At 31.0% G+C, this 19,727-nt stretch overlaps 1 protein-coding gene across 4 annotated transcripts in view; it reads left to right on the top strand.

The window, feature by feature from the left end:
- Positions 1 to 19,727, top strand: part of LOC142331740 (uncharacterized) — a 54,997-nt gene that overhangs the window by 8,942 nt on the left and 26,328 nt on the right. For all 4 annotated transcript variants that reach the window (XM_075377796.1, XM_075377797.1, XM_075377795.1 and 1 more), the window contains exons 2-4: positions 4,132 to 7,059; positions 12,974 to 13,085; positions 18,705 to 18,793. In XM_075377796.1, coding sequence (XP_075233911.1) covers positions 4,188 to 7,059; positions 12,974 to 13,085; positions 18,705 to 18,793 — 3,073 coding nt within the window. In that variant the 5' untranslated portion in view covers positions 4,132 to 4,187. The remainder of the gene's footprint in view (positions 1 to 4,131; positions 7,060 to 12,973; positions 13,086 to 18,704; positions 18,794 to 19,727) is intronic.

The following is a 19,727-nucleotide window of genomic DNA, read 5'->3' as shown; positions in this document are numbered from 1 at the left end:
GAAGTTATGAGGATGTCTGAGGAAATGCTGAAGGGATTTCCTTAATAGGCCTATGTCCTAAACTGGAGAGGAAATGATGAGGATGATAATGAGATTATAAGTTTAGTGTTGTGTGGGACGATTACATTCTTAATTTTGTCAATATGTTGAGCTGTTTTACACTTGAGTTGTTTTCAAGTGTTAGTTATGACTGATAGTTTTGCCCACCTGTCTAGCTAACTCGTATAAAGAGATTAAACATGCACACCCTTTGGTAGTATCATTACCTCTTTTACAGAGCCTAGAAAGAAATATAAAGTGTACTTCTCTTTTAACAATTACCACCAAAACATTTACCAACTTTTTTTTTATATTAGAAATAACTTACATGACTGACATTACATAGCTGATGAAATTGTTTGGGAAAGTTGTTTATTTGATAACTTATATTATGACATAAAACTATTTCTATGCAGGTTATAAATGTGGGATTTACTAACTCTTTTTTAAAATCACAAAGGAGGTGTTTCCATCTTGTGCCTAGTGCTAGCACAGCAGCAGTTGGCATTTTATTTCACAGGATTCATGTGTTTTATTTATTTATTCATGACATTTTAGTAAGATCAGGATCTTTTCACTACCATTATGTATAATATTAATAGTTACTGGCTACTGGAGGTAGTAAGACAAGCAGTAAGTATTTCAATTTTTGATGCATTCATAAAAAAATATGAACGCAATATCATGCATTTTATATCTTATATCTACATTGCTAATTGTTAAAAAAGTGTGTACATAACCATTAATATAAAAAGTTTTTTTTTATAATAGTAGGATTAATTAAAAATAACCTAGATTAATTGTGTTTGTAAGTAAAAACTGTTATTCTATAAATAATTAACAAGTAGATAATATGAGGGCGGTTCAGAAAGTAACCTCCATTGTATAGCACTAGTAGTACTACTAGTGGTGACACCATTGACACATCGATGTACTCTCTGAATCAGTGCGCTTCCAGCTGTGTCAGTGTGAGCCGTGTACTTTACCCGTTGTTTGTTATAACCTAAAAACATGATTGCTGCAATAGAAAATCCCGCAAACTGTGAGGTGCATGCTGTCATAAGATTTCTTTGGGCACAAAATGTTTTGGCAGCAGACAGACATCCATCATTAGTTGTGTACTATGTGTGCCCAAACATTGTGAGTGACTGTGTTGTGCGGCAATGGGTCCGACTTTTAAAAAATGGAAGGATAAACATCCATGAAGAAGAGAAGAGTGGTAAGTCTTCTGTTGTGTGATGATTTTGTCAGTGAAATTGACGAAAAGGTGCATGAAAATTTAAGATTCACCATCTCTGAACTTTCCAAACAATTGCTGCAAATTTTTTGTACAGTTTTGTATGAGATTGTTACCAGTAAATTAGGCTACCAGAAGTTGTGTACTTTGTTGGTTCCAAAAATGCTCATAGAGATCCATCAAACCTAACGAATGGGCGCTGCCTTAGACTTCCTTTCACGCTGCGACACGGAAGGTGAAAGTTTTTTGAAGAGAATTGTGACTGCGGATGAAACTTGGGTGGCCTGCATGAACACCAAAATGAAGCAACAGTCAATAGCCTGGAGCCGTACCAGTTCTCCATGCAAGCCAAGAAAGCCCACCAAACTTTGTCAATGAAGAAGGTTATGGCTACAGTTTTTTGGGATGCCAAGTGAGTTCCAGTCGATTTTATGGAATGTGGTGTGATGATTACTTCAGCAGCGTACTGTGAAACTTTGAAGAAACTTAGGGACGCCCTTTAGAACAAACATCATGGTATGCTGTCATCTAGTATTGTGTATTTTGCATGACAATGCTCATCCTTACTGTGCTCAAAGAACTCAAGAACTTCTGAATCAATTCCAATGGAATATTTTTGATCATCCCCTTACAGCCCAGACTTGACACAGAGTGATTTTTACCACTCTTTTATTAATTCGTGTGTGAGATTCACGGTATGGAACCTTTCAGTCAAATTTTGAAGCACTTCTGCTTATCCATTCTCTCTGAAATTTTGCATACAGGTTTGCTCCTGATGACAACATATTTTAGTTACATTTTCAAGTCACTAAGATGCCCTTAAGTTGCTAAATGAAAAAAGATGTCCCTTGAACTTATACAACTTTGTTTACATGCATATTTTCTTAGTGAAAGAATTATCCATGTTTGTGATATTGTCATTTCTGGTCTCATGGATTATATGACCACCATTATAAATATCTGTCCATGTTAGGTTATGAGATAACCAAATAAATATGTATATATATATATATATATATATATAAAAAATAAATAAATAAAAAAGTATAAATATAATCTTCTAACCAAACTTAACCTATGCTCGCTTTGTTCCCTAGTCAAGGTTAGTGAGCAAAGCGGACATAGGTTAAGTTTGGTGGTTCTTATAATATATATATATATATATATATATATATATATATATATATATATATATACATATATATATTTACTTGGTTATCTCATAACCAAACATGGACAGATGTTTATTGGGTATTTATAGTGGTGGTTGTATAACCCATGAGACCTGTTATTTCAATTGATTGAATTGTTGAGTGATATGTTGTAGCTGATATGGATATAACAGTCGTGTTATACTGAGAGTGACGAAGTTTAAGGTGTACATAGGTGGTGCAAATAGAATCGTATCTGGTTTATGTTAAATTATGGCTGGGGTTTGGAAATTCGGAATTTCCTTTGGTGTATTGAGTGACATTACTGACTGGTTCAGTGTATGAATGCATGAGAGATTTTAATACGTGAGACTAGAGACCTAAGATTTTTGCTGTTTGTAATTTTTGAATTGCATATGAATATATACAGTAATATTTTAAAATCTATGAACTTTTAAAGCTGCCTATACTCTTGTCTGTGGTATTGGATATTGGAGGCATGAAAACTTCGAAAGATCACTCAAACCTGTGCGCTAGCGCAGCTATAATGTAAACTTATGAAGACTAAAAAGTAGAAAATAAAAAATGTATAAAAATAACTTTTTAAAAACCATTCTTTTATTAAATATACAAAGTAGAAAATAAAAAATATATAAAAATAATTTTTAAAACCACTTAAATTAAACACACTAAAAGGTAAAAAATAATTTTAGGACAGTATCTCAGAAAGGATTTGAGAACAAGCTTTAATGCTAATATGTAAGATTATGTGGAAGACATAGCTTCAAATTAAAAGTTGATGTTTTTGCCAATTTTTTTTTATGCATGATGAATGTCCTAAAGAGTGGGGAGCTCATGTCGAAGTACAAATCTTCACTCCCCACTCTTTAGGCCATTCATCACGCTTATGAAAAAATTAGCAAAAATATCAATGTCATATTTAGCTATGACTTTCATGTAATCTTACATATCACCATCAAAGCTTTTTGTTAAATACATTCTGAGATATTGTTCTAAAATTATTTTTTACCTTCTACTGTTTTTAATTTAAGAGTGGTGTTTTAAAAATTCTTTTTTACATATTTTTTATCATCTGTTCACTCACATGGAGAAATGGCTTGTGTCACAGCACTTAGATGAAAACGACAAACTTTAAAATGCTATGAAAGGTTGGCTAGGTACCAAGGTGGCTGAAATTTATGAAGAAGGTATTTGTAAATTAGTGAAACACAATGATAAATGCTTGAATTTAAATGGCGACTATGTTGAAAAATAGTTAAAAGCTGTAGTTTTAAGTTGTATATAATAAAATATTTTTATCTATGCAGATTTTTTATTTATAACCAAACAGAGGTTACTTTCTGAACCGCCCTCGCAGTTTTTACTTTTTTGGAAATTTTTAGTTTCACTGAATTCTGTAATCCAATCTATGCAAGTAAATACAAGTATATACTGAATTTATGCTTTTTTTCTGCTTAAACATTATAGAAATTGGTTTATTAAACTTGGCTTTGTTAGAATTTCATTCTTACTTCTCATCCATCAATTTCTAGAATTCTAATTCCTCAAAACATTCCAGGTGTAGAAGAAAGGAAGTAAGGAGATGCAGTTTAACATCTTAATCAGGCAGGACTCTTATTATTATTATTATTATCATCGTCATTATTAATACTTTATTATTTTAAAACGTAGTTTTTTTTACAGTGTTTTTGTGCCTTGTATGATTCCTACAGTACATAAATACATTATATAATTTCAAGATGAGCTTTAATAATGTACAAAATCTGCAATGTTCACAAAGCTTTGATATAAATTATGTTTTTAAAGCATTAAAAGATATTGATAAATTTCTTATTTATATGAAAAATTTACATCCTTCACAAATATCTGTTGAAGTATCATCAGAATTAAATAACTTATTTGAAAAATCTGGTTATCTTTTATCACTTTGGGAAGTATGTAGTAAAAGAGCTTATTTTGATTATAAAATTGAAGAATCACTTTGGGGAGATCATTTTTTTTTTAAATACTTGTACGAAGATTGTATCACATATTGTTTAAATAATATAACAGGAGTAAATGACTTATATTGTATGGTGTGCGAAGTCGGTATCAATAGTAATACAGTATCGTTGATTGAACATGTTACTCACCAGTCTCACTTACATTATTTCAATCTGTTTAGTAATCATTTGAGCGACACGGTTTGGAAAAATATGGCACTTTATAAACATGCATTTGAAAAATATATCAATATCATGCCGAATAAAACATTATACTGTAAAATATGTGGTATCACTGTACCAATTTTGAATGACACTCAAATCGCTCATTTTAATAGTACTGATCATTGGGAAAAATTTATAAGTATTTGTAACTTTAAGTTTATTAATAATCATTCAAATTTACCTTTAGAATCCAGTTCAAAAATCAGTCAGCCTACAGACATATATAGTTGTAGTAGTGTTGTCTGTGATCAAAAATCAGGATTGGATAAGTCAGTGTATGCTGACAGTAGTGTTTTTTCATATGATAAACAGATGCAAAGGAAAAATAATGAACCTCATGTAACAAAACCTATTCCAGAAGATACTTCTTTAAATACTTCAAGTCCTAAACACGTAAAATCAAAACCGCTTTCTAAAAATGATTGTCTAAGTAGAAGTCAAAGTAAAATTAAATCGAGTAAGGGGCTAAGTACTATTGATTTTCAAAAGCATAATGAATTTATGCGCGAAGTTATTGAACAGCCAAGTACTGAGAAATTATTCTGTCAACCGTGTGAATATTATGCATTAAATTCATCGATTGAGAATATAGCAGGTCATATAAATTCTTTAATACATCAACAATATTCAAAACTTAAAGTTCATTTGTCTTTTATGACGTACAGTATTGAAGTTTGTAAAATCTGTAATGTTACATTTTTTTGTACATCCGAATTTTTTTTACTACATACGACTTGTTTTGAGCATAAAAAATTAAGTTCTGATGTCAATAATGGTAGAAAATTTAAAAAGAGTGAAAACCATTCCTCTTTTGATAATAAATTATTAAAAGAAAAAGATAAATATGATGAACATCTTAAATTACATTTAGATATTAATGCGCTTAGTAAAAAAGTATCTAAACCAAAAATAACGAATGAGAAAGATTTTTATGGTTATTATTGTAAACCTTGTAAATATTGGACCGAGAAGCCATTGAAATGGACTAAACATACTTCTGGTTTAGAACATAACAAACTTGTGAATATAGCTCCAGTTTATAAACTATTTAATTGTGACTGTAGCATTGCTTTTATCTGCGATTATGAATTTCGCTCTGATCACTTAATTTCAGTTGAACATGAAAATTTGAAACGTGTTATTTCACAGAAATTGACTACTGTGACTGAATCATCATCAAACATTAGTACTTACTCAAATCCAGGAAGCACTTCATCACAGATTTCTAACAACAGTAATATTAATAAAATACCGTTATTTAAAAATGAAAATAAGGTACAAATGATAAAAACATATGAGATAAATAATACAAAATATTCTGAAAATAAAGCATTACACGGATGTGTTAAAGCTCTTTTAAAAAAATTTGTTGAAAATCTAATTGAAATCAATGATGGAAAAAATTTCTATGGTTATTATTGTAAACCATGTAAATATTGGGCCGAAAAGCCATTGACATGGAATAAACATACTGCTAGTGTTGAACATAACGAAATAATCAATATTGATCCAATTTATAAATCATTTAATTGCGGCTGTTGTATTTGTTTTATCTGCGATGATAGATTTTACTCCGATCACTTAATTTCAGATGAACATAAAAATTTAAAAAGTATTATTTCACAAAAATTGACTACTGTGACTGAATCATCATCAAACATTAGTACTTACTCAAATCCAGGAAGCACTTCATCACAGATTTCTAACAACAGTAATATTAATAAAATACCGTTATTTAAAAATGAAAATAAGGTACAAATGATAAAAACATATGAGATAAATAATACAAAATATTCTGAAAATAAAACATTACACGGATGTGTTAAAGCTCTTTTAAAAAAATTTGTTGAAAATCTAAGTGAAATCAATGATGGAAAAAATTTCTATGGTTATTATTGTAAACCATGTAAATATTGGGCCGAAAAGCCATTGACATGGAATAAACATACTGCTAGTGTTGAACATAACGAAATAATCAATATTGATCCAATTTATAAATCATTTAATTGCGGCTGTTGTATTTGTTTTATCTGCGATGATAGATTTTACTCCGATCACTTAATTTCAGATGAACATAAAAATTTAAAAAGTATTATTTCACAAAAATTGACTACTTCGGTTGAATCATCATTAAACATTAATAATAATTCAGATCCAGGAACCAGTTCTAGCTACAATGAGATGAATCAAAGTATTCATGATGCAAAATATTCTACTTTAAATGGGATGCTGAGAAAAAATAAAAGTCTGAACAGTATTTTACCATTAAATAATGTTCTTGATCATAATATTCAAGTTCCATTTCAGGCATCCGTTCAGTCAGACACTGTTAAAAATGAAAGCATTGATGAGGATCATATAAAGAACTCTCTCAATACCCACAGTTATTGGATTGGACTGAAAGGTAAAGTCATTTGTTTTTTATCAGTAGCAATTATAAATATTGTAAACTGTTTTTTATAGAATAAAACTTAATGAATAACTTTAGTTGTAGTTTTTATTTAGTGGAAACTAGAGATAGTGATGCAATGATGCCATTTTTTGCTGGAGTGTGGACATTTTTTAATTTGACATTGTTATCTTTATTAGTCACACTTCTCTATTACATTGTGGTAATACATGAATAATATATTTTTTCACAGAAAGAGGTCAATTTTGAAGTTTTATGCCAAAGATCAAGTACAAAAGAAAAGTAGTAGATTTTGTTATTCAAGTTTTTATTTTCACGGTTTTTTTATTTTATTATAGCTGTTAAAACGCATAATTTTTTCTTTCATTAAAAGGTTATAAGTACTATAACTTTGACAATCTTAACTACAGAAAAACTTAGTTGAATAACAGTTTACATATCATTAATTATTATCTCTAATCTGTAATAGGAAATATTGCAGATGCAATGCAATAGCAATGTTACAGTTACAATATTATTTTCATGGATCAGCATCATACTTCATTCATATTATTTATGTTTACTGCTGATGCTGGCTTCTGTACCATACAGCTCATTTTTAATTTCGCTTGTAGACCATTCATGTTTTTATAATTTTTATGAAAAATCCTTTTATGTCTGAAAATAATTTAATAAATTAATATTTTATGTTTTTCTCTGCTTGCTTGTTTATTTATTTATATTCTTTCTGGGTTCATTTAAATGTTATTTGAAGTTTAGTAATGTATATATTGTTTTATCCCCTCAGGTATTTAATTTCATAATATTGTGTATGAAAATAAGTAATGGAGAATAATAATCAGAATAATTAGCACATTGAGTGCTACAGCTGCCAATTGGTGCCACTAGGCAGTTATATCAGGGCTGTTGGTGCCATATGATGGCCTATGCATATGTCATATGGAATACATTTTACTTATGCCAGTCTTTCAGTTCAAGTGGTAACCTTTATATGGCGTGTTAGTTTAATACTTAGTGTTATAAAATTGTTTCTGGTCCCAAGGTTTTTCCGTTATTTTTGTAATGGCTGATTGTGAAATCCTGGGTCCATCTCAGTCAAAGAGACAATGATTTAATGTTAAAATGAAATTATCTGCGGAAGAACTAAAACAGATTTTGGAAAATAAGAGTAGAAACAGTGAATTTAGTGCCGAAAGTGAATTTGAATATTTAATTGAGAATGATGTCAAATCGGGTAGTGAAAGTGATTTGAGTGATGGTGAAAGTCTGACTGACACTCTTCTGTGCAAACTATACACGGAGAAACTGAAACCAATGAGGATATTTAGATAACTGAAAATGACATTGATACAAATATACCAGTACAAAAAAAGCACGCAATGTACAACAAATACAAAAGTGGCGAATAATGTCGTGGGTGACCTGTCCACCAGAATTAAAAAAAAATTTATTTTGTTGAAAATCCTGGTCTTTGTATTCCTGTTCCAATTGATGATAAGCCAGTAAATGAATTTCAACTACTAGCTCATAAGTTTTTTTAATTTGACTGTCAATGAAACGAATAATTATGCAGAAGTCTTAGAACAAAAATTTATCATCCTAAATCTCATTTATCATGGAAAGCTGTAACAAAAGACAAATTTTGCATGTTTCTGGAACTTGTTTTATATATGGGGAACATTAAATTGAACACAATAAAAGATAATTGGTTACTTATTGCTTAATATACTGGTTTTCCATAATTATATGGGCCGGAATAGATTTACAATAATAATGAGAGCTCTTCATTTTTGCAATAATGAACAAGCTGCAGGTAATAATTTTCAGAAAATACAATGTTTAATTGATTTTTATTTATGAAAAAATGGCTAATTTGTACAATCCTAAAAAGGAATTATGTGTAATGAGTAGAGTTTTGTGGCGTGGGTGCCTAATTTTTGACAGTATAATAAGAATAAAAAACATAAATATGGGATTAAAAATATCTTAGGTAAATAGATTTTAAAACCAATAATAGTTTACATAATAAAGTAATTATATTGCACATAAATTAAAATTGATTAATATGAAACCTTTAAATCCAGTCGCTGCCAAATGGTGTGTGTGGTCCTACAGAACATGGATTATTCAGGAGGCCAGTGGTGTCAAGAGGCATCGTACACATATTTGGCTTTATAAATGATATTGGAATAAAAATGTCAATAAAAAAAGCACTGTTTTATACCAGTTATTATTACTACTAAAAAAATTAAAAGTCTGGTTTTCAGAAAAATTTTGTACTAAATATGTACTAAATATTAGATGTACTTATTTCTTTAGTTAAGTACAGGATGATTCAAAGAAACGGGAAATTTAAAAAATTAAATAGCGTTAATGAAAAATTTTTTTTTGAAAATGAATTTTATTTCATGTAATTGTACAAATGTTAACATTTTAGGATACATACATTTTAGTTTATTTTTTAAAGATGACATCTTGCAAGTGACCTCCTCTTCTACGTAAACACTCATGAAGTCTCTTCGTTAAATTGTTCATGGTTTGACGTAACATCTCAACTGGAATTTCCGCAATTGCTTCTCGAATCTTTGCCTTCAGTTCTTCCATTGTAGCAGGTCTACTGTGGAACACTTTGCTTTTAAGGTGACCCCACAAAAAGTAATCGCAAGCTGAGAGATCAGGCGATCTGGGAGGCCATCTAATGTCACCGTCATTTCGTGAAATGACACATTGTCCAAACAATCGGCGTACAGATGCCATCGATATTCGTGCAGTATCTGATGTTGCTCCGTCTTGTTGAAACCAGGCTGTGTTAAGAATTTGGGGAAATCTCTTTTGTTGTTCCACAACAAAGGTTTCAAGCACGGCTACGTAACGAGCCGACGTCACTGTAATCGCAAGACCGTTGTCATCCTCAAAAAAATAAGGGTCTATAATACCGTAAGATGACATAGCACACCACACGGTCACTTTCTGGCTGTGCAACGGAAGGTGGTGTAGCTGTGTAGGATTTTCTTGTGCTCAGTATCTGAAATTTTGCTTGTTAACAAATCCACTGAGGTGGAAATGCGTTTCATCTGACATCCACAGTTCGTGAACAAACTCATCGTTTTCAATAATCTTCTGAACCATTACATTACAGAATTGTGCTCTCACAACTGCATCGTTCGGTTTTAGTTCCTGGACGATCTGCAACTTGTATGGATGGAATTGCAAGTCCTTCACTAACATTCTTCGAACACTTCAACTATGCAATTGTAAAGATGCTGAGAGACGACGGATTGATCGATGTGGACTTTGCGTGACAGCATCTTGTAAAGCTTGAACATTCTGTGATGTACAGACGGTTCGCTCATGGCCTAGAGGTTTCTTTTTCATTGCCAAACCAGTTTCCTCAAAATTAGATATCCATGTTTTAATTGCATGTGCTGATGGAACACGGTCGTGGCGTCCCAAATTAAAATGACGGCGAAATTCTCTACGCGCTCCCTCCACACAGTCATTGTTTTTGTAAAACGCTTTGATAGCAAATGCATGTTGCGCACGATTCCAAGGATCCATGATAACTAAATGGCAGTTTAGGTTAGAGAGGTTGGTGCCGCTTATCAAGTGGTACCAATCGCCCACGGCTACCAACACAACTTTCAAAATTTCCCGTTTCTTTGAATCACCCAGTATAAATTGGATAAAATGACTTTTGTGTTTTTGAAAATGTGAAAATATTGAAGAAACACTATCAAAAAATTAAGATACATTATTAAATATTTTTATTAAAATTTATAATTCTGACGTTCTAAAGTTGTGTTTTAATTTGATTTTATATGAGGTCTGTTAATTTTTTTAATTCTTATTAATTTTACAGATTATTCGTCCTTGTCCCCCTTCAAAACACTCCCCTCCCCTATTCACTCACTTTTCCTAGTAGTGTTTTCACTTTGCAAAGCAGTCCTGGGTAGCTATATTGAAATGGCCTTTAAGATCCTAGATGAATTTGCTTTAATGTCATCAATAGTCTCGAAACAGTATCCTTTCATCATTTATTTTAATTACAGAAATAAGAAAAAATCGCAAATCAAACACCTTGATAGTTCATAGCTTAACCTTGAGGCAAGAATTCAAAATGCACAATTCCATTAAAATCTAAAAAAACAGAGACCATCACTGTGACATCGGATAGAGACTGACTTACTTTTTGGGGCATAGAAATCCTTTATCAATCCATTATGATATTTGTACTTTTGTCTCACTATATTGTAGCTGTAAACCCAGCTTTCATCTCCCATTATAATTTTTTGTATGAATGTTTCATTGTCATTGGCTTATTCAAGAAGTTGCTGACAAACATCCACTCGATGTTCTTTCTGCTGTTTGGTCATCAAACAAGGAACAAACTTTGCTGCCGCTCGATGCATGCTCAATTTTTCAGTCAAAATTTCATGGTATGATCCAACTGAGATGCTAACCTCTTCTACAAGTTCTCTGACATTTACACGCACCAGATCTTTGATTTTCTGATCGCAGGTGTCATCAGTTGAAGTCGAAGGCCTTTCTAATCGAGCATCATCTTTAATCAACTGATGTCCACTTTTAAATCATGAAAATCATTCATAACATTGCGTACGACCCAGAGCATCATCCCTGTAAACTTGTTTCAAAAGTTGAAATGTTTTTGTGAAAGTTTTCCCAGTTTCATGCAAAATTTTACATTGTATCGTCGGTCCTGAAAATCACACAGTACAAAAATTGCTCCTAACACGTAAACACATTGCACTCAAATAATAATAACATGAAAACTAAACGAGATATCAACAATCCAAGAACATGTGGTTATAGAGGAGGTTATGCGGAATACAATGTTGCCAACCACACATCACTAAATATCTCCGTTGGTGTGTATTTAAAAATGTTTGATTATTTTCTCAACAGACCTCATATGTAGGATGTAAATTGGAATTTTCTGTGATTTTTTTTATTTTAAAGGACCTTGTGACTAAGAAAAAGAAGCTTTTCATTTTAGGTCATAACATTGCTGCTGATAGCAGCATTTACTCCGCGTAACACTAAGGTGTTATAGTGGTGGCATAAATTATAGCAATAGTAAAAATTAATTATTGTAGCAATGTTTTAAAAGTTCTTTCAAGCATCCTTAAATGCTAAGAGTGCTGGTTCCTTTTAGGAAATTATTTTTCCTTTACCCAGTCTACTTTATTTCATCTTTTTCCCTTCCCCATTTGATTCTACAGGTATCCTATCCATCCATTTTCTCATCATTCACCTTCCTCTGGTACTCTTCACAGGCTTATTAATCCTTCTGCTCGCACAATTATTATCTTGTCATAACATTATCAAACTACTGTATATTTCTATCGTAGAACTAGTTTTTATACATCTCTTTAACACTTCTAACCTTCCCATTTTTGATTTTACCCATTTAAGTAATAACACTAATCCACCTTAACACATTTTCGTTCTATCCACATCCACATCCAGCATCTTATTTTGTACTCATTGTTTTCATTGTCTTGTATTTATTATTTTTCAAATCTCTAATCTTTTTAAATTCAGATCTTACCCACAGTTTTTCACATAACTTATTCTTTTGTGATAGAAAATTCCTGACATTATTCCCAGAGTCACCATTTTACCCAACCAGGCTCTGCTCTTTAAGGTGTGTCTTCAAATCCAGTTTGCCATTTCTGTTAATATTCTATCCACTACTTTTACCATTATCATTAAAAAATGTTTGTGCAACTGAACTATTACATTATATTTTTCTTTGATTTGCCATTTTCTCAATTAATAAAAAAATAATTCATTAATAAAAATGTCATAAAAGCTTGTTTTCATAGTTTTCATGTAATTGTAAAAAAAAAGCTTTTGTATGAATTTATTTATTTTTTTCATTTTGCAGGTTTATCAGCTGATGTTAGTAAGGATGATATTATCTCAGCATTTAAAGATTTTGAAGTTGTAACTATTAAATTATTGGAAAGTGATATGGCCAATCTGTATGTTAGAGCGAGGTAATTAAATTATTATTATTATTTAATATATTTAGGTTGATTCGTATATGGATTGGAGGTCCTATATGGAATTAGAGTGAGTCTGGTGAAAACTAGAATGAAATACAACTGTTGCAAGGTCACTTAAATATAAACTGGTGTACGCTTTTAAAATTTATTAGTACAGTATAAAAATTCAAAACATATTTATTGCTTATCTCCTTAAGTTCTACACATTTTTCCCACTGTATGAGGAGCTTGTGGATCGCTTCTTAATAGTTTAAGAATGCCTCACAAGCCAGTTGTGTCCAAACTGCTGTATTTTGTTGTCGCTGTGAAATTGCTGTCATCCCAGTGCATCCTTCAACAGGCAAACAAAACAAATTACAGGGAATAAATCTGAACAGCATGAAGGATGTTCTAAGGTTTCACAGTAAATTTCATCTAGTTGTTAGCATGAGTGCTGACAACTGTTTGAGGCCTAGCTATTTCATAAAGGAGAATCATAGGAGGACTGGATGATGGTACCTTTTGTTGCTGTGGGTGGCTTTTACTATGTCCAAGAGGTAGCAGTAGGATGCAGTATTCACAGTATGATTTTCATTGAGAAAATCAGTGAGCAATATGCAGCTCCAAAAGATGGTTGCAAAGACTTTAAAGCTGAGGATGCATTTTTGCCTTCACTTGCGAGCTTGCTTCCAAATTAAAAAAAAAGAAAATTTAATTTGAAAAGCTCATTGTAGAATCAATATAAAATAAAAGCTCAATCACAAAACAATTCAAATTAAGGGGGGAACAACGAAAAATTGTACTAGGGCTATGTAGTCTGATCACATGTATATTATTAAAATTTAAAAAAATAATTAACATTAACAATACGAAAAAAATTTTTTAACATAAATTGAACATATTAAGCATACCAAAATTATTTTGAATCATATATGTGGAATCATAGAAAACATATTTCCACACTACTCATCTGTCATATTTAAAAAAATTATAAAATAAAGTAATTAACATTAACAATACAAGAAAATAATTTTTTCAAATCATATCATTAATTTTTCTCTTCATATACATAAGGATACTTTCCTGCACATATAAAAATAATGATGACCTTGCATCGAATACACCTGTTTACCCAGTTTCACTGTCCTGTCTCATCGAACAAAGAACACATCACCACTTCCGTGCGAGCCAATTCAAATCACGTCTCCACTCCATGACTGCTAAATTCACACTAGTCCCGAAACAAAGAATGTCAGTCTGGCTTCCCCCACCAGACGCTCGTTCGTATTTTATGCACGTACACACTTTTTTCTGAGAAAGTATACACACTCACCAGTCCACGATGACATCACCGTCTGGCTATCCAGACCATGTCATACATCAAAAAACAAAGTTATGAAATACAATTTCGTATTAAACTAATTACGCTTATTTAACTATTAAAATAATATAATACTATTGCCTATTCTCTGTTTTTAATATCAGCTAAGCCAATTGAATATTAACTACTTTTGAAAATATTGAAACTTTTTTCTTTATGACATAATATATATATCGTTTGTAACCAACAAAATTTAGAATGGTTACACACTTGGCAAACATTGTCCACTCCTACATCACTTCATTCTCACTGATTTTGACTCTGAAGTAGCAATGAATCACGACTGACTACAAGAAATGATTTTCTCATTAAAATGGATTCAGGATCCTTTGGTAATTTTCCTGTTGGTTCTATTTTAATTTTGAATCAAAATTCTTGAAACTTCACATAGAAGTCGTAGAAGCCAAGGTGCTTTGTGATAATGGAATGGATACATCCATTACTGATACCCACTTCAAAAGTAATTTCATCACTATAATGTACCATTAGTCACAGATTGATCAAATGTTGACATCTATCACACTTGTCCTTGAACACCTATTGTGATTCATTTTCTATAGTTTCATTCTATCTTTTAAATTTTCAGGCCCAGTCATAGACTTGGGTACATTACAACATCATCTGCTTTTGGGAAGCCACAAAAAGCATATTCAAAAAATGTTTATGTATTTTTTAAAAAAAATCTATTTATTATCAAATTAAAAAAAAAAAAAAAACATTAAGAAAAAATACATTTAGATATTTCATTTCTCTAAGCACATTGAGAAGCTGATTGAGAAGAAAACTATTTGGACTGCTTACATCTGCACTAGGTAATTTAAAAAAAATTAATATTTTATTTAAAAAATCTCAGATAAAATTTTACTTCAGCATGAAATTTATTTTTATTGATCTTTGCTTTTACTAGGTTTTTAAATAATATTTTGCAATGTGTACAGCAAACATATAGACAACTTTGGCATGTATTAAATTAATTATAAAATTAACTTCTGAAAAGATTGTTGAAAACACATTAATTGATCAAGCATGAATTATGATGTAATGTTTTTTTTTATTCTGTTGTGCATATACATTAGGCCAGAACAGATTTCATCGTTACTGTATTCTTTGTCCTACCTAAGTTTCATAATTTCAAGCAGGACGTTTAATTTTCATGACTTCATTATAGAATCGCACAGTATTACTCACTAGAATATTTTAATACTGTATCATTATACCTCTACAAATACTGTGAAATTAAGAGTCCCATATGAATAATTAATTTAACTCTAGTGCTGTTATCATATGTATTGATATTGTTAGGGTTGTTTAACATTATGTCTCCAACAAAACAGAAATGAGTTGTTTTATCAGTGAAAGAAGAAGTTGAAATCTTAGGAATACAGTGTATTCAGTAAGTCATTAGCAGATGAATATGTCATAGGAACATTAACTATTCCAGTCAAAAAGAAAAATGAAAATACCATTATGAATTATGTTTTGCAACTCAACAAACAAGAAGCAGGTTTTTCCAGGAAGACAATGAAGAAAGCGTCAAAGAGGTGACCTGATGAAAACTTTAAAGGAAGTATGAGGTAACTTCAAAATTCTAAAGAATGTCATGGATGCTGTTTAAAAATGGCAGTTTGAAATTGAAGGAGTAAAATTTATCAGCAGTCATCCCAGCAGAAAATAAATTTATTCAGCAATTTAAAGACTTTTTGAAAAATTATGAAGAACACTTTGCTTATATCATTGATGAAACAATACATTTTTCAATACATTTTTTTGTAAGTTTTCTTATAATTTTTTTTAAATAACATACTTTATAAAACAGTAGAGTAGTAAATTTTAATTTCTTTTGAATAATTTTTGTAAATTCTGATTCTTTTATTAGAAAATTTCTACTAATTAGATGTTTTGTAACGTATTACTGTATCTGTTTTTTATTACATTGTACATATGTTCTGAGTATCTTTAATTTTACTGAAATAGATTTATTTTTTTGTTCTTTCATCTTTTTATTAAGTGTGATATCTATTAAACATCAGATAATATCCCCAGTACGTTTGATGAACATTTTTAATTTTCCAACTATCCAAATTTAACCTTGAAAAGCTCTGTTAGGGTAAACATTGTTCCACTGTAATTCTTGAAATTGGAAAAACATTTTTTTTAAAACTTAAATAAGATTATCAAATTTCTCTCATAAGAAGTTTTCTTCCATTTTATATACAAATGTCCTGATCGTTTCCTTTAGTTTTTCATTTTTGGCAAAATGTATTCTTTCAAGATGTTCAAGTTTGTGGGGATGAGGTTAGGATTGTATGATGGATGAATCATGTTTTCATACCATTGCAATTTCAAAAGCAAAGCACATGGTTTCTGTTACGGTAGGCTCACTTGTTCACTCTTGAAAATGACAGTATGTAAAATTTTTATTTCTTGTATACAATCTGATAAATCTTTTTCAGTTAATGGTAATGTACTTGACTGTTTGGCCATTATAAAAACTTGTATGTACTGCTGCCAACAGAAATTAAAGCCTATGAATTTGAATATGATGATTGACATTGATTTTCAATGAAATCATTGTTCTGATACGTAGCTATTCAGATTTGGGAGTCATTTGATATACTGAATTCTCAATCCAGTGTTGTACATTCATGATGTCTGTGACATCTGACCCTTAGGGTTATGCAAATGTTTCTTGAAAGTTTATGATTTTTGGCTCATAAAAAACATCCATACCTTTTTATTTTTGGACATAAGCTAACAACTGTGCATTCATTTTAATGGGTTATCAATCTGGACCAGAAATTTGCGGCACTGAGACTAGCATAGTGTTATTAAACTAGAGCTATATTACCTCGTGGCTGAAAAAGCTCAGGCAATATTCATGACTGTAGACTTGAAACATATGTTTTTTTAACATCCCTCATAATTGATGAACTAATTTTATAATCAGCTAACATTTGTGATATATAGTTTGTTGGCTGATACGTAATTTCCAAAAGCCAATCAGGCACATTACTGCTTCTTTGGTTTTGATTAACATTTTGATTAGACCGATACGTCATAATAGGGTTCATGTTCCAAATCCTAAAAAAGATTCTGGGCACCTAGAGCCCTTGTAGTTTTGATATGTCCTATCTCTTCTCTGATTCCAAGTCAAGTTTTTGGTCAAGGACTACCGTCAGATAAAAATATCTGAGGGTAATTCTAGAAATATTTGTAGGAAAGTTTTTAGAAAATTCTTAGAAAGACTTTTTTTGTACCTTCAAGAATGTGGATCCTCAAAGTTCAATAAATTCGTAGTTATGAATCATTCAAATCGGTCCAGCAATTATTGAGATTTAAGCCAGTGTGTATACAAACATATGGACATCTGATTTTTTTATAAAGATAGCATCATTAGTAGTGGTTCACATGCTTTTTTGTACGTATTAATGATATATAATTATTCTGTAATGTCTCTTATAACTCAAAGCATTATTTCATCTTTATTATCTGGTATTCTGCCTGGTGGCAGGTCCCTTATCCCATTGCTGTCTCCATCCATCCGTACCTGTCCCAAGCCTTCTCCTTCATCCTCTTGTTGTTTTTAATTTTCACCTCATCTATTAACTTCATCCTTCTTCCTCAATTCTTTCTTATTCCAATAATCCTTCCAATGAGTTGTCCAGATTCAATTTCCTCTAACCACATTCCCTACCCAGTTTCCTTTTCTTTCGTGTACTACCAGCATAAGTGATCTTTCTTCTCTATTCCTGTTCATTACTTCCTCATTCCTCATTTTTTCATCATCTTACTTTTTTCATTCTTCTCCATATTTCAAGCCTTAAGGCAGTTTCTCTCAATATTCATCGTTCATGCTTCTCTTTCATATAACAAGAAACTCCATTTGTAGTATTTGGCTAACAAAAGCATTATCTATCAGATCATAAAAAATATATATTTGAGGTTGTATTTCTGAAAATAAAAAAAATAACATCATAGAAAATAATTCATGTAAAGATTAACATATGTACAGAATATTTCTTGTGCCTTCTGTGTTCTTGCTAATTCTTGCTTATAGTTCTTTAGATTAAATCAATCACCTCTTTGTTATTAATAGAGTTTATAAGTGTAAAAAAAGTTCATATTTTGGATGTTTTACTCGTTTTATTCTCATAATTATACATAAATAATAGTTTTAAAAAATATTACTATGTGCAGAGTGATTATACATTTTGGTAATTTATTCTGATCTTTTTGTTTTTATTTTTTAGAGATAACATAAATGTGTACAGAATGATTAGAAAAGGGGAAAAAATTTGTATTAAAGGTGAATTATATCCAATTAGGAAAAAAAACAAATGTAAGTAGACTTAATTATGCTATTATTACAGTATTTTGTATTTTTATAATTATTTTTTCATGATATGGCTGCAAAAGTTAGTTTTACAAAGTAGTATATTTAGGAGATGTTAACATGTTCATTCCAGATAGGTATGTGGAATATGGTAGTCTTATTTAAATAAAGTACCAGTCTGTACCATGTGATTTCTACTGTTTTAAATATGTTATTTTGTGCTCAGAAATTGTTGAGTTTTTAAGATTTAAAATTATTCCTTTATATGAGGGTCATTCAACAGACAAATACAATACAATACAATAAAAATTATTTATTAAATAAATACAATTTTTTGCCTACTTTTCCACATAATCTCCACCAACTTTTCTGCACTTGTTCCATCTTTTTACGAGTCTTCTTATCCCCTGAGTAAAGAATTCTTTACCTTGATCCCAAAGCCAGCTTTGTACTTTTTTGTTTACCTTTTCATTGTCGTTGAACTTGGTGCCACATAAAGAGTCTTTCATCTGACCAAACAGAAAAAAATCTGAAGGGGCAAGGTCAGGGCTGTAAGGAGGATGAGGTAGGAGCTCCCAACCCACTTTGCCAATAGTTTCCTGCATCAGTTGTGCCATATGAAGTCGAGTGTTGTCTTGAAGAAGCAGCATGCCTTTCCTCTGTCATCTCAGATATTTCCTCTTCAATGCAGGCACGACATTGTTCTCAATCAAGGCTAACGAGTATAGACTGTTGATAGTGCGTTGCTCATCCAAATAATCAGAAAATCGAACCATGGGCACTCAAAAAGATGGCTAACATGACCTTACTAGCTGATGGTTGCGTTTTGAATCTTTAGGTGATTCAGGGTGTTTCCACTCCATGCTTTGATGCTTGGACTTCAGCTCAAAATTATGTATTCAGGTTTCATCACAATTAAAAATTTATCCTGTTATCATCT

The sequence above is a fragment of the Lycorma delicatula genome, chromosome 10, assembly GCF_047948215.1.
Source record: "Lycorma delicatula isolate Av1 chromosome 10, ASM4794821v1, whole genome shotgun sequence".
Classification (NCBI taxonomy): domain Eukaryota; kingdom Metazoa; phylum Arthropoda; class Insecta; order Hemiptera; family Fulgoridae; genus Lycorma; species Lycorma delicatula.
Note: the sequence above shows the minus strand (reverse complement) of the source record. Positions and strands in the feature narration are given on the sequence as shown.